The following is a 12,707-nucleotide window of genomic DNA, read 5'->3' on the forward strand; positions in this document are numbered from 1 at the left end:
CCACAGCCTTGAGTCCGACTGCACTTTGAAATGTTCTGGAAGGAGACAAGGATTGTGAGGGGAGGAAATGTTCTCATTTTATGAGACACACTTCTGCACTGCTCAGTTTGTTACTTTTGTTTGTGTGAGTATTGTTTTTATAACAGAAAGAACTCGAAAAAGAATCGATTACAGTGACTTGCTGTCTCTCTCCAATGTGTGATGCTGAAAGCTTCTTCCAGAAACAGGCCTCAGCCCATGACACATTTAGGTCCCGTTTCCCACTTTGTCTCAAATCTTTTCTAAGGGGTCTCTGGCACCACTTCCTTCTTTGATTCTTGATGCGGACTGCTGTCAAGGTTCCATTTTCAACCTACTTCTTAGGCCCCTCTTTGTAAATTCTCACAGCCCTCCTGGCTTTTTATATCCCCCAGGCGCCCAGCACAATTCCTCATCAACCACTTCCCCTCACTATTTGCTTAACCCCACCAGTGTTTACTCTGTGGCATCTCATCACTAAGCCTTTGCTCATTTGACATGACTACTTTTATTATTTTATTTTTTAAATTATTTATTTTTGGCGGTGTTGGGTCTTTGTTGCTGCGCACAGGCTTTCTCTAGTTGTGGCGAGAGAGAGCTACTCTTCCTTGCAGTATATGCAGGCTTCTCATTGCAGTGGCTTCTCTTGTGGAGCACGGGCTCTAGAGTGTAGGCTCAGTAGTTGTGGCGCACGGGCTTAGTTGCTCCGCGGCATGTTGGATCTTTCCAGACCAGGGGTTGAACCCGGGTTCCCTGCATTGGCAGACGGATTCTTAACCACTGTGCCACCAGGGAAGTCCACTACTTTTAAAAAGATGAATAAATGTGACTGCTAAGGACAGGAGTACTCTTTTGGCATTTAGCCTCATAGAAACCATTTTTAGTTTAATATATAACTTTTCTCAATAAAAAATCTTCAGTAAGCTCATCGTTCTGTCAGTGCTAAAATCTTAGTAGATTTTTGATGGCCCTTAAATCTTTGATTTTGAGCACTTTAAGCCTTCAGGTCTGCAGAGGCTATTTTCTACTCTTAGAATTTAAGAAACTTATAAATATTAATATTCTATACCACAGAAACAAAAGTCTGTTTTTAAAAAAAAGGGGGGCATGGAAGAAGGAAATACATGCATTGTGCAAGCTAGAACAATTCTATTTTATATTTATCCCAACTAAAGCTCAGAGCATAATAACAGGGCATAGCATTCATTAGGATCTTACCATATGTTAAGCCATGCTGAGCACTTGATTTAAGCACTTTTATTTAATCCACACAAGCATATAAGGCATGTACTATTTTCATCCCCGTTTTACAGACGAGGATATTGAGATACCTAGACCCTGAGGACCTTGCCCTAAGTCTCACAGGCAATGTAGCTGAGGCAGGATGTACCCCAAGCCTGTCTGACACCAGGTTGACACCTTAAATCACTCTGCCAGCCTTTCTCATGAACTCCTGGGGGGTTCATGGTCTCTGGTTTCAGTGGATGGGTTCTACAAAAGTTTTTACATGTAGTGTTTGCACATCAAATTAGTCCACAAAGAATTATTTTGACAGTTTTAATAAGACAAACTTCTCCCAAGGAGAGTGAAATTTTAGTCTCTTAACTCAGGCTTTTTGGAGACGGAGCCCAAGGAACGCCAGGGTGTCTTTATAAGACTTCTTTGCAGATCATGAGAATTTTTTTTGTAAGTACCTGCATTTTGCTAAGTTTATGACCCCTGTGTCCTGCTATACTGATTCTCTCCCTATCAGAAAAAGGGCAATCCACCTTATACCATGTGAAATCTATGCAAACTTTACTGACCTTGCTTTAGAAATCCTGCTTAGAATTTATTTTAGGTCTTTATATGCTATGTTTCAACTAAAGTATTTAGTTTAACTTGAGCATTTGAAGAAGTGTTAGTACTTCACTTTTTAGTTGGGTGTATGCCACAAAGCAACTACCGTATTTCTGGTCCTATATCAGTTTTCCTGAGGGAAACACACATTAAAAACATATTATTTAATTTTCAGATGCTGGCTTAAAGCCAAGTACATTTATTAACAATTAAATCCCTTTGACAGGTCCACATCTCTACTGAAAACCAGACCAACATATCTTTCAAACATACATGCTCTGGAACTAGGAAAATAAGGAATATTTATTAGCAAACTGTGCAGTTGATTTGCTTATGCAATCATTTATTAACTTAAATAAGACATTGTGATTTCTTGAGCACTGTTATTGTTTAAAAACAGTGACTGTGGGTGGGCTTAGCTAGGAAATATAAGGTGTGGAACTTATTTGTGGAATTCGAGAACATTACTGTTGACTAATCATATATATAATAATTTTTATTGACTAATGAGGCCAGTCTAAAAAAACATTTTCTATGAATAATAGAACTTTACCTGGAACTGTAATAATTTTGTTAACAGTTTTCTCTGCCTTGGGACTTTAATTCTGGTTAGTTTTTGATTCATACATGGTAAAAGATTGACAGTATCAAAAACATTCTATCTTTGGGTCCAACAAGAGAGAGGTGAGGCTGGCAGAACTGATCTAATTTTTCAGAATGCGTTTAGTTTTATGAACAGAGAAGGCCAGTCAGAACATAAATCTGTACTAAGTGAAAGTTGTGCTTCGAAAAGATGCTCAACATTATTGAAAGGAAGATGAGGATATACAGGAGGTTAAAGCCGTCTGGCTCTGTAATTCAGTTCAGTTTTATCACTTTCTTTTCTGTTGATATTCCTTACTTTTCGAGAGTGATTTCTTTTTCATCACACCCAGGTCTCTTGGTTCAGACCCGTTATGTATTATTTACCTTAAGTGGCATCATAGGATCTATTCTTGGAAGTCTTTATTAGGCCCAAGATTTACTTGCCTGTAAGGCTATGCTTACATCTTGTACAATATCCATTTGTGTTGACTTTGGAGGTATTTCCTGTAGTCAGAACTTGGAAGTATCTGCTTTGTGCTGGCGCCTCAGTGGGCCGAGCTCAGGGGCAGGCCCGGCGCTCCACAGCACTGACCTTGAGGGGTGCTGGATTGGGCAGAGCACAGAACTAGAAACTCTGGATCCTTTGCCCTCCAAACTTCTCACATATAAAATACAGGATGGGCTTCCCTGGTGGCGCAGTGGTTGGGAGTCTGCCTGCCGATGCAGGGGACACGGGTTCGTGCCCCGGTCCGGGAAGATCCCACATGCCACGGAGCGGCTGGGCCCGTGAGCCATGGCCGCTGAGCCTGCGCGTCCGGAGCCTGTGCTCCGCAGCGGGAGAGGCCACAGCAGTGAGAGACCCGCGTGCCGCGCAAAAAAAAAATACAGGATATCTAAATACATATAAATGTAAAATACAGGAGGCTAAGTTAAGTTTGAATTTCAGCTAGGAAATAAATTCAACTTGTTTCCTAATTCCGGCCACCCTATTATATAGACTTTAGTCTCTTCATATGGAAAATATGGATAGTAATGATACCTACCTCCTAGGCTTGCTTAAAACCTGGTGCTTATGTGTATATATTTTATTTTCTGTAGCAATCCTTGTTAGGTAACTTGTCCAAGGTCATGCTCAAGTATTAGAACCAGTGTCCAGAGCCCCAGCCTCCATGTTGCCTCAATCAACATGATGTCAATAGCTAAGAACCCCTAATGAGCCAATAACAATGTAAACACTATGTTAAAAATATAAATAGCAACACGGTTGCCATATGCTAATTTTTTATTACTATCCATCAGGAAGCTTACTGTCTGTATCAGTCCTTATATGTATAGGTAAGGCTGAAAATAAAATTCAGGGAGGTAGAAATTTCTCATAAGTTTCCTAGTGAGTCTATTTTTTAAAGTCATTCATTCAAACCTACTACAGAAGATTTGAACTTTGAAATCTGTCATTCTTTTAAAGTGGACTCTAGAGAAATTAACAGTACATAAAACTGGAACTTAAGTATTTAACATCTCCTGCATTGTTCAATACCTTCCCATTGCTTCACAGCAGCACCCAAATATCTCAGCATGGCATTTGAGGCTCTCCAGATCTGGCCGAGACTCAAATTTGCAGCCTCAGCTCCTATTAATTTTCAGTCATGAGCTCTACCCTAGTACCCTTGTCATTCTTCAACTTTGATGTTCTTTCTACTCTCATACCTTTCTTTGTCTGGAGTCCCTTCATCCTGGAAAGCATTTTCCGTATCTCAGCCATAGGAGACCTTTATCTCCAGCTTCAACACCCAGCTCTTTTATGACACAACCTTTCTCTCCTCAACTAACTGGCCCTTTGGGTGATTTTTATATTATACCGTCTAGCATAGAGCTTGCCTCACAATTGTATTTCACTTGTCTCCCTGATTAAAATTTAGTTTCTTGGGCTTCCCTGTTGGCGCAGTGGTTGAGAGTCCGCCTGCTGTTGCAGGGGACGCGGGTTCGTGCCCCGGTCCGGGAAGATCCCACATGCCGTGGAGCGGCTGGGCCCGTGAGCCATGGCCGCTGAGCCTGCGCATCTGGAGCCTGTGCTCCGCAGCGGGAGAGGCCACAACAGTGAGAGACCCGCGTACTGCAAAAAAAAAAAAAAAAAAAAAAAAAAGTTTCTTGTGGTCAGGATTTTGTCTTATTCTTTTCTACATATGACAGTACCAGAAACAGTGCTTTTCCCAAATTTAGTCCAGTAGCACATAGGAACAGTGCTCTAGAACTTGCAGTGCCTTGAGTTGAAATTTTGGAAATCCACCAAATAAGCTTTGGGCATGTTCATGGTGACTAGAAGTTATATTTTTGGTATTTAAACAAGGTTTTGCCTTTTATTAAGAAATAATACATATTCAGTTTAGGAAACTTGTAAAATTAAAGACACACACAAAGAGGAAAAAAATATCACCAGTAAACTACCTTCCAAGGACTGCTTGCTGCTGCTGCTGTTTTTGTTTTGTTTTTTTCAGTACAGAAATGCTGTGTGTTTATCTTTCTCAGAAATTCTCAACAGAGACAACATGGAAAGGTAGATAAGGACAAAAAGATGAAAGCAATGGGTTTGAGCCCCCAAGCCCAGCACTTCACGATTGTATGACCCTATGTGTTAGTCACTTGATCCCTCTGAGGCCCAGTTTCGTCATCTGAAAAACAGAAATACTAATACTGTTTTTTATTCCAATAGGGGTTTTTTAGAAGATCAAATTACAAAGGATTTTGACAGTCTTTTGTACATTAGCTAATGCCGTATGCCTATTTTTTCTTAGTATGTTAGACTGTACCGAAGATGAGTCTATGGGTAAGTGGAGAGATCAGATTGAATCCTAAGTACTAGTTCAAACTGGATTTGTGCCTGATTCTGTACCCTGAGTTACAGATAACCTTCACGTCACTGAAGGGGGACGGGGGGACTAGCTTTCACTGAGCACCTACTACTTGCCAGGTTCTGTGCTATTCACTTTACTCTTGTCTTTCCATAGCACTACAATCCCCTTTACATCTGAAAGAGCCTGAATTCAGTGATCTAAGCCACCGGTATTGCAGGGTTAAAACGAAGGTAGGTCTCGCTTCACATCCCTTGTTCCATCTTCACTATGGTAAGAAATACTTTTGGGAAAAGTATTTTTATGGAATTCCTCTTATTCTTATTATGTAAATGTCTTGATTGAAGGGCAGTATTTGACTGGGTACATGGAATATTTTGAGTTAGATTCTCTTAGGAAAGGTAAAAGAAGTTGTGATCATTTCATGTAGAAAGAGTGGACTAATTTAAAGCTGTTTTCAAGATCCTTAAAGGAAACAAATGGTGACTATCAACCAAGTAACTTTCACCTGAAATTTACCTTAACCTATCTTAAAATATAATTTAGAAGTTTTCATAGCATGGCTTCTTTAGATCTAAAAAGAACTGCTAAGAGAAGCTATGGACTGTCTTTTTCGATAAAATGTTTGTTTTGAACAAGGTAGATTTATCTTTTCAAGACTTATTAATAGTCCTATTTGGAGGCAGAAAACTAGACTTAAGATGAGTTCCAAGAAAACATGAAGGAAAGAAGCGTCATTACAAATTCTGTTGAAGCTGTGATTAAAATAAAGTGATATAACAGCATAGAAGATCTAAAATGATATTACAGTACAGAGACACATGAGGGTGCTCTAACCAGCTGCTATAATAAAAGAATTAAACTGCTCAAATATTAGGGGAAAGTTAAGGCCTGTTGTGAATGGCAATGTTGAATTCTGATTTGTAGTGTTGGCTAAGCAGAACAATCTTGGAATAGATGGCTTTTCTTTTCAAATGTATTGGTCCTGCCCCTTGCTCCCCACCCCACCCCATCCCCCCATTTTAAAAAGTAGAAGGTGTTCGTAGTGGACAACTTTGGAAATACTGAAAAGCACAAAGCAGAAAAAAAAAATGAACTGATGTGGCTCTCAGCCTTGGAGGCTGGGGTTTTCTAGAGCTAGGCCAGTCGGAGGCTTAGCTCAGGAGGCCTGCCTTCAGACTCAAGCCCAGCCTGTTCTCATTTTGATTCCACAGACCTTCTGCTGGTACGAAGGGGGAGTAGAGACTGGGGGTCTAATGACCGCAAGAAGAGAATTAGAGACGCATGTTTATCTCAATACATTTACTCTCATTAAAGTTCATATTCACTGACATCATGCATCTCCTTGAAAGAGTCTGCCCACCCACCATTAATTAAAGCCACATTTTAAAAAGTCAGTGTGTGCACTTTTATTCCAATCAAAAGTAGCCTCCTAAGTTTTGCAGAGTAGGCAGGAGAATATCTGAGGCCTGACAGCTGTTCACCTCTACACAGTGAGGAATCATGTAATTTACGTTAAAAATCATGTTTATTCAGAGCCTACCATATAATAGCTAAGATCTATTGTCTTGAAGAGTAGAAACATTCAATATCTAATGATCTATTAAGCAAAATTAACATTTATTTTGATGAGTCAACGTTATTTTGGATGCAGTGTATGACCATATGCTCTTATCCGTACAAAGAGTCTGAGAGATCCAACTATATACTGTGCTTGAATAATTAAGCAGCATTCTCCTATCAAAGACACCACACTTTATAACCTATACATATGGTATCAATGTCAAAACAAAGGTCAATGTAAATTTTTCCTTATCTAAACCATTGCACAAACAGTAATTACCACAGTTGTAGGATTGCACAACCGTAGTCTATATTCTTGGCAGTAGTCACTATAAGTTCATAAATTTGTGAAAATTAGGAATGTTGATTTTCCAAGTTCAAGAAAGGTACTATTTGTAAACTGCTCAGGTCACACTCATCTCATTCCATGTGCTAAGCAAGACTTCTTTCCTTCCAAATTCCTTTAAATGAGATCTGTTCCCTCTGTGAGCCTAGTAAAAGGGTTTTCATCCAAACAGATCTGCATTCTTTTCTATTCTTTTTTCCTATTAAAGCCCCCCTGGGGACTTTTCAATTTTATGCTGATCTTTCTTTATATATTAATGTCAAGCACATATTTATTTTGTGTTGATAAAAGACAAATTATAGTTATCTCTTCTCATTGGCAGTTAGATTATTTTAGAATGGTTCTGACTGAACGTTTGATTAGCCAACCAGTTTATGCTTCTTACACAAAGGCCTAATGCGCAGCATTCAGATTCTCTAGTTATTCTGGTCAAGCCACCATGCCCAAAGACATGGCTCATCAGTGGATCTGAACACTGGCATTGAAATGGTTTAATCCTAGGCCAAACCACCCCGGGGCTGGGAGTTGAAACCTGAATTCTAGTCCTGGCTTTTCTTCTGATTCTCCATGTGACCTCGAGCACTGGAGGGTCTACTTTCCTCATCTAACAAATGGGAGTTAGGGAATGAATATTGACTAGGTACCCACAGCCCAAGAGCTTAGTCAGGACTAGAGGTTAAGGGGCCAGTGTGCCTCTTTGGGGCACGTCTTCCCCTAGTCCACTTACTCATCCAGTACCAGAAACCCCTTAAAAGCCCAAGGTGGGGCTTTTAAGAGTGAAAGCAGCTTCTGGTTCTGAAAAGAGCTTCCCTGAATCTAGAAGAAGCCAACAAGCCATGCCTGGTGAGTTGCTTTCATGATAAGTTTGAGAGAAGATGTTCTGGGACTTGATACCCCTTAGATACAAGCATTCAGTGTCCTACTGGTATGTGGGATGCAGCCCTATCCTCAACCACAGATGCTATCTTCTGACTAGATGATACAGTATCCAGAGAGACCATAGGCACTTGACTGTACCCAATGCCAAAAGCAGTGGTGGACTCCTTGAGCTTAGCTGTGGGAGGGAAGGTAGAGTGCAGGTGGGGATATTTCAACCCAGTTGGTGGTATTCTTTAGAACAAACAGCTCTGGGCTGGGGGACAGTGGGAAGTTGTGATGATAGCATTTTAGCACTCTAGGAAGGCTTAAGATAAGCTTGCCTTAAGTGATTTATAAGGCCATGCAGTCTACCAAACGAGCACTGTTGCAGTCCATACCTTCCTGCCGGCTCTGTTGTTGTGAAGATTCATCAGGGCTCTGGCATCCTTTCCTTTCCTTTCCTTGGCGTCCACAAAGGCTCGGGCAAACTTGATCCCATAGTCAATGTTATCACTGCAGCCACCCCAGTCGAAAGTGCCCTTGCTGTCCTTGGCGGTTCCCTTCTTCTTTGGGTCACAGGAACAGGGTTTTAATTCTCCTTGGCTACAGGCCCTGGTGATGGCAAATACAACTCCAGCTGAGGAGATGGCGTAAACAAAGGCAGATTCCCGGCTACCTGTAACAAAAATGCTTTTCTTAAAAGTAGTCTGGCATTGCTCGTTCTGAATAACTTTTACACGATGGCTGTTTAATACTTGTTCTGCCTCTGACATACTTTGCCGCTAGACAAAGTATCCTTGAAGAATTCTTTCCTAGAGCCAAGGCTGGCTCTTGAATATGAATCGTCGCGCTTAATACAAGCTTTTATCAATTTGGATAACTGTAGGACAACTATCCTTAAAGTAAATAGAGTATAAAAGAAAATGCAGCAAAAGCCTGCCCTGCCCAGTTCCTGGCTTCATATTAGTCTCATACATGTTCTTGCTTTAACCTAGAATCCCACATGTCCCAGAAGAGAGGAGCAGGACATCTCTAGACCTTGGTTTCCTCCTCTGCAGCATACAGTCTGAATTCTACAATTCTGTCATTCCATAACATATCTGGGTATTCGTGCTACTACAGCTCTCACTGGAAAAACCTTCCAGACCTCCAGGCATTATTGAGGACACTTGTATGTGTGTAAATGATTGCTACTGAAATACTGAATTGGAAGTAATCTAGGGGTTGAGGTGGGAAGACAGTTCACAGCAGTAACCAGCACCTCTGGTTAACCCTGGAGAGCTTCGGCTTGGCATCAGCTTTCACAAGTAACGGCGAGATTATTGAAGGCAATATGCAATATCCTTGAGTTACATACTACGTCTAACTATTAAGGTGAATTTACTTTCTTCTGGAACACCTGCACTAATCACTGGTATTGGGTAAAAGACAGCGACAAGCTTTTCTTTGGTTTTTTTCTGGAAGGAAACAAATTTACCGCCTATAATTAGACCTGGGCAAGAACCCTTTGGGGTGCTTTCTTAGAATTGTTCTTTATTAGAGCACAGGCTACGTTCACTTCCAGGATGAAGGGTACATATTTCAGTGCGATAACTACATTAAATTATTTTAATAATCTGTAGTAACTCATAACACGGTGTTGTGGTATAGTGACAGATATAAGGCTCTTAAGGGTCTGTGTGCACCTCATTTTTCAAGCGGAGCTGTACTTCACTGTTATTAGCATGGCTTTTTACTAATGGTTGCCGCAGCAAATATATTCACCATCAAATAGAAGCCGAACAAGCTAATGCCAGTGCAAGGCAGCAAATGGAGAGCCATTTGGTGATTCACTATGTCAAGACAAGTGTGACTTTTTGAACCACACAGCTGGGAGAACAAACCACCTTTTCGCGTCAAAGCCCTGCTTGTTTCCGTTTGTCATTCAGTGCTAAAATTTATTATACATCCCTTGCAATATTTGCTCTGCTAGTCTCATTATTAAAAATCAGGAAACTGTATCTATACCATATTAAATGGCACTTGCCTCAGCCTTCAAAAAATATCTTCCCCGAAACCTCTAACCATCCGAAAAAAAAAAAGAATCAATCGTGCCTTGAAGTTAGGTAAAATCAGTTATATGAATATTTGCCATAGGTAGCAGGTAGTGCTCTCCAGAGAGAAATGTGACGGTTGTGGGAGCTGTTTTAGAATTCCAGATTATGTTATAAGGATCACAGATGATTTTCTAAGAGGAATTGACATGTTTTGTAAAAGATGGTGACTAATAGATGCAAATGTGGCTTAATCTCTGCTAGTGGCTTTCAGATAAATAAAATTTTTAGTTTACCCATTTTACCATGTAGGAAAATACCTTGTCCATAGTCATCCCATTGATCTGCTAAAGCCTGGTTTTGGATTTGGAGTTCAGTGCCCACATTTAGAGATATCATATGGGGGAAAATTCCTGAATGCATAATATATTTTGCACTAGTCTTATTTCTTAAGTCTTATTTCTTAAGTCTTATTTCTTAAGAAAGAAGAGAAACTTTATGAGGTGATCTTTTAGGGGAAAGCTATGGAAGATGCAGATCTGTCAGTGACCAGACAGTATTTTGAAGGTTAGTAGAGGAATACATTGTCTAGGCACAGAATGCATCCTGGCCTAACTTGCAAACAACTACATTGACTTGTTGGCTGAAAGAAAGAAAAAAAAAAAATCACTTAAAAATCTGCTACATTTCAGAAATAATTTCCAAAGCAAAGCCATCACCTTTCTAAATATTTGTCATTTATTATTCAAACGCATTACTAAATAGCTAGATATTTATTTATTTATTTAAAGAAAAAATTAGCACATGGAATATCTTTTCATTTTACCTCCAGATGTTTTGGTATATCATGTAGATATGGCCTTAAGATGTTTTCAGTTAAGTGTCTTAGATGAATCACTAAAATGCTATGTGCAAAATAGTAGCACATTTCAAGAGTTGGCTTTGTAACAAAACAAATTTTGATCTCTGGCCTCTTCTTAGAAAAACTGGTTCTTTTTAAAGCCATTGCAATATGAAACAAAATCCAAATCTAAATGGTGATATTTAGACTTCCTGATGTGTTACTATTGAAGTTTCTCTAATTTTTGGTTTGAGATAAGTCAAGCAATGTTTACTAAGTGTATAGGGTGGGACAGGCAGCTGGGAAGGCAAAACACTAGAAGCTAGGCTTTCTGGAAAGTTATGGGTTGTTCAACTCTTTTTTTTTAAATGCTTGCCTTTTTTTTTTTTTTTTTTTTTTAACCAGGATGAAACCTAATCACTTTTTTATTTAAGGCTTATTCTAGAATTCTGAAAGTATATACAAATTCTTGCAGGATTATTTTTGAGTTTACTAGTTCTGTCTTTACATTTCTCTGACGTGTCTGGTGATAGTCGGTTGAATGAGCAAATTACGAAAGTTCCTAAAAATCGGTCTGCCTTACTCTTGGTCTCTGAAGCAAAAGAGGCAGATGTTCTCCATTTCTCTATGACCACAGGATATGTTAGTAACTTTTATGTTCTCCTTATATGTGGTACTGCCCTTTGGCTTTCCTATTTATCTATGAGGACATTTAGGTTTCCGAAGGAGGAGTTCTTTACAACTCTAAGATGTGAATTTCCCTCCAAGCAATTAATTGTAAAACTCTTTGGATAGCTTCATTGGAATTTCGTGATTATTTCCAGGATAAGCTACCTTAGGCCAAATTCAGCCTTCCCATAACCAACACAAAATCATCACTGACAGTCACAGGAGTTTACGTAAATGTCCAGGAAGAAATCTGGCCTTCTGTGAAGATTGGAAAGAAACTGTGTAGCATGAGTGTTTTAAGTTTTGAGTACTTTGGCAAAGCATTCAGCTTCATCTGAAAGAAATCTGAAGGGAGTACAGTTATAATCTCTAATTTACCTGAAGGCTTAGCCTAAGTCAAACTTGTTCTGCTTTCTCTATTTATAACCTTTTCCCTCTCAGCCATTCTACAGCTCTGAAGAAACAAACATTGCCAAGATTAAGTTGAATGAATCTCCAGCTTTGGCATATACACTCTCTAGAATCAGTGGTCAAACTTGCTTCCTTTGATTTGTTATGGAAAGGTTTTTTTTTTTTTTTCAATATGGAGACATCTTAATGGATTTTCATAGACAGACTCTATAGGTGATCATTTTATAAATGAGAAGTACACTTAATTTGTAATCATTGGAAAATGGTTGAGACCTTTGAAAAGGAAAAATCCTGATACATCTTTAACACCAAGAGCCTGTACCTAATATATGCAAAGATTTATGGTGCCAGATATTTGCAAACTCTCTTTGATAAGGTCCAGCACTTTAATTGATTCACTGGTGAGTTAATCTAGGTGAAGTCTTAAAATTCCATGTAGCTGAAATTTATTATTATCCTTTCAAAAATGTTGTGATGTCATATCAAAACTCCAAAAGGAATGCGGAAGAATATTCTTAAACCAGAGAATAAAATTGCAGAATATCACAGTAAATTAACTTTAGGGGTACACTAAGAGTGAGAGTACTATGCCCTTGGGGGATTTTAGAGACATTCGGTTATGCATTTGGCCTCATAAAACCCTAGGGCTGTGATGATTACCTGATAGAAACACCCTCTGTTAAGCATTACCAAGT

General features: G+C 39.4%; 1 protein-coding gene across 1 annotated transcript in view; it reads right to left on the reverse strand.

Moving 5' to 3' along the window:
* The window catches only part of WNT2 (Wnt family member 2), a 44,033-nt gene that overhangs the window by 27,559 nt on the left and 3,767 nt on the right, over window positions 1-12,707 (reverse strand). Inside the window, exon 3 of the mRNA XM_029233972.1 lies at window positions 8,457-8,734. Within this exon, the coding sequence (XP_029089805.1) occupies window positions 8,457-8,734 (278 nt within the window). The remainder of the gene's footprint in view (window positions 1-8,456; window positions 8,735-12,707) is intronic.

This window comes from Monodon monoceros, unplaced genomic scaffold (assembly GCF_005190385.1).
Source record: "Monodon monoceros isolate NGI ecotype Baffin Bay Population unplaced genomic scaffold, NGI_Narwhal_1 Super_Scaffold_2, whole genome shotgun sequence".
NCBI classification, from domain to species: Eukaryota; Metazoa; Chordata; class Mammalia; order Artiodactyla; family Monodontidae; genus Monodon; species Monodon monoceros.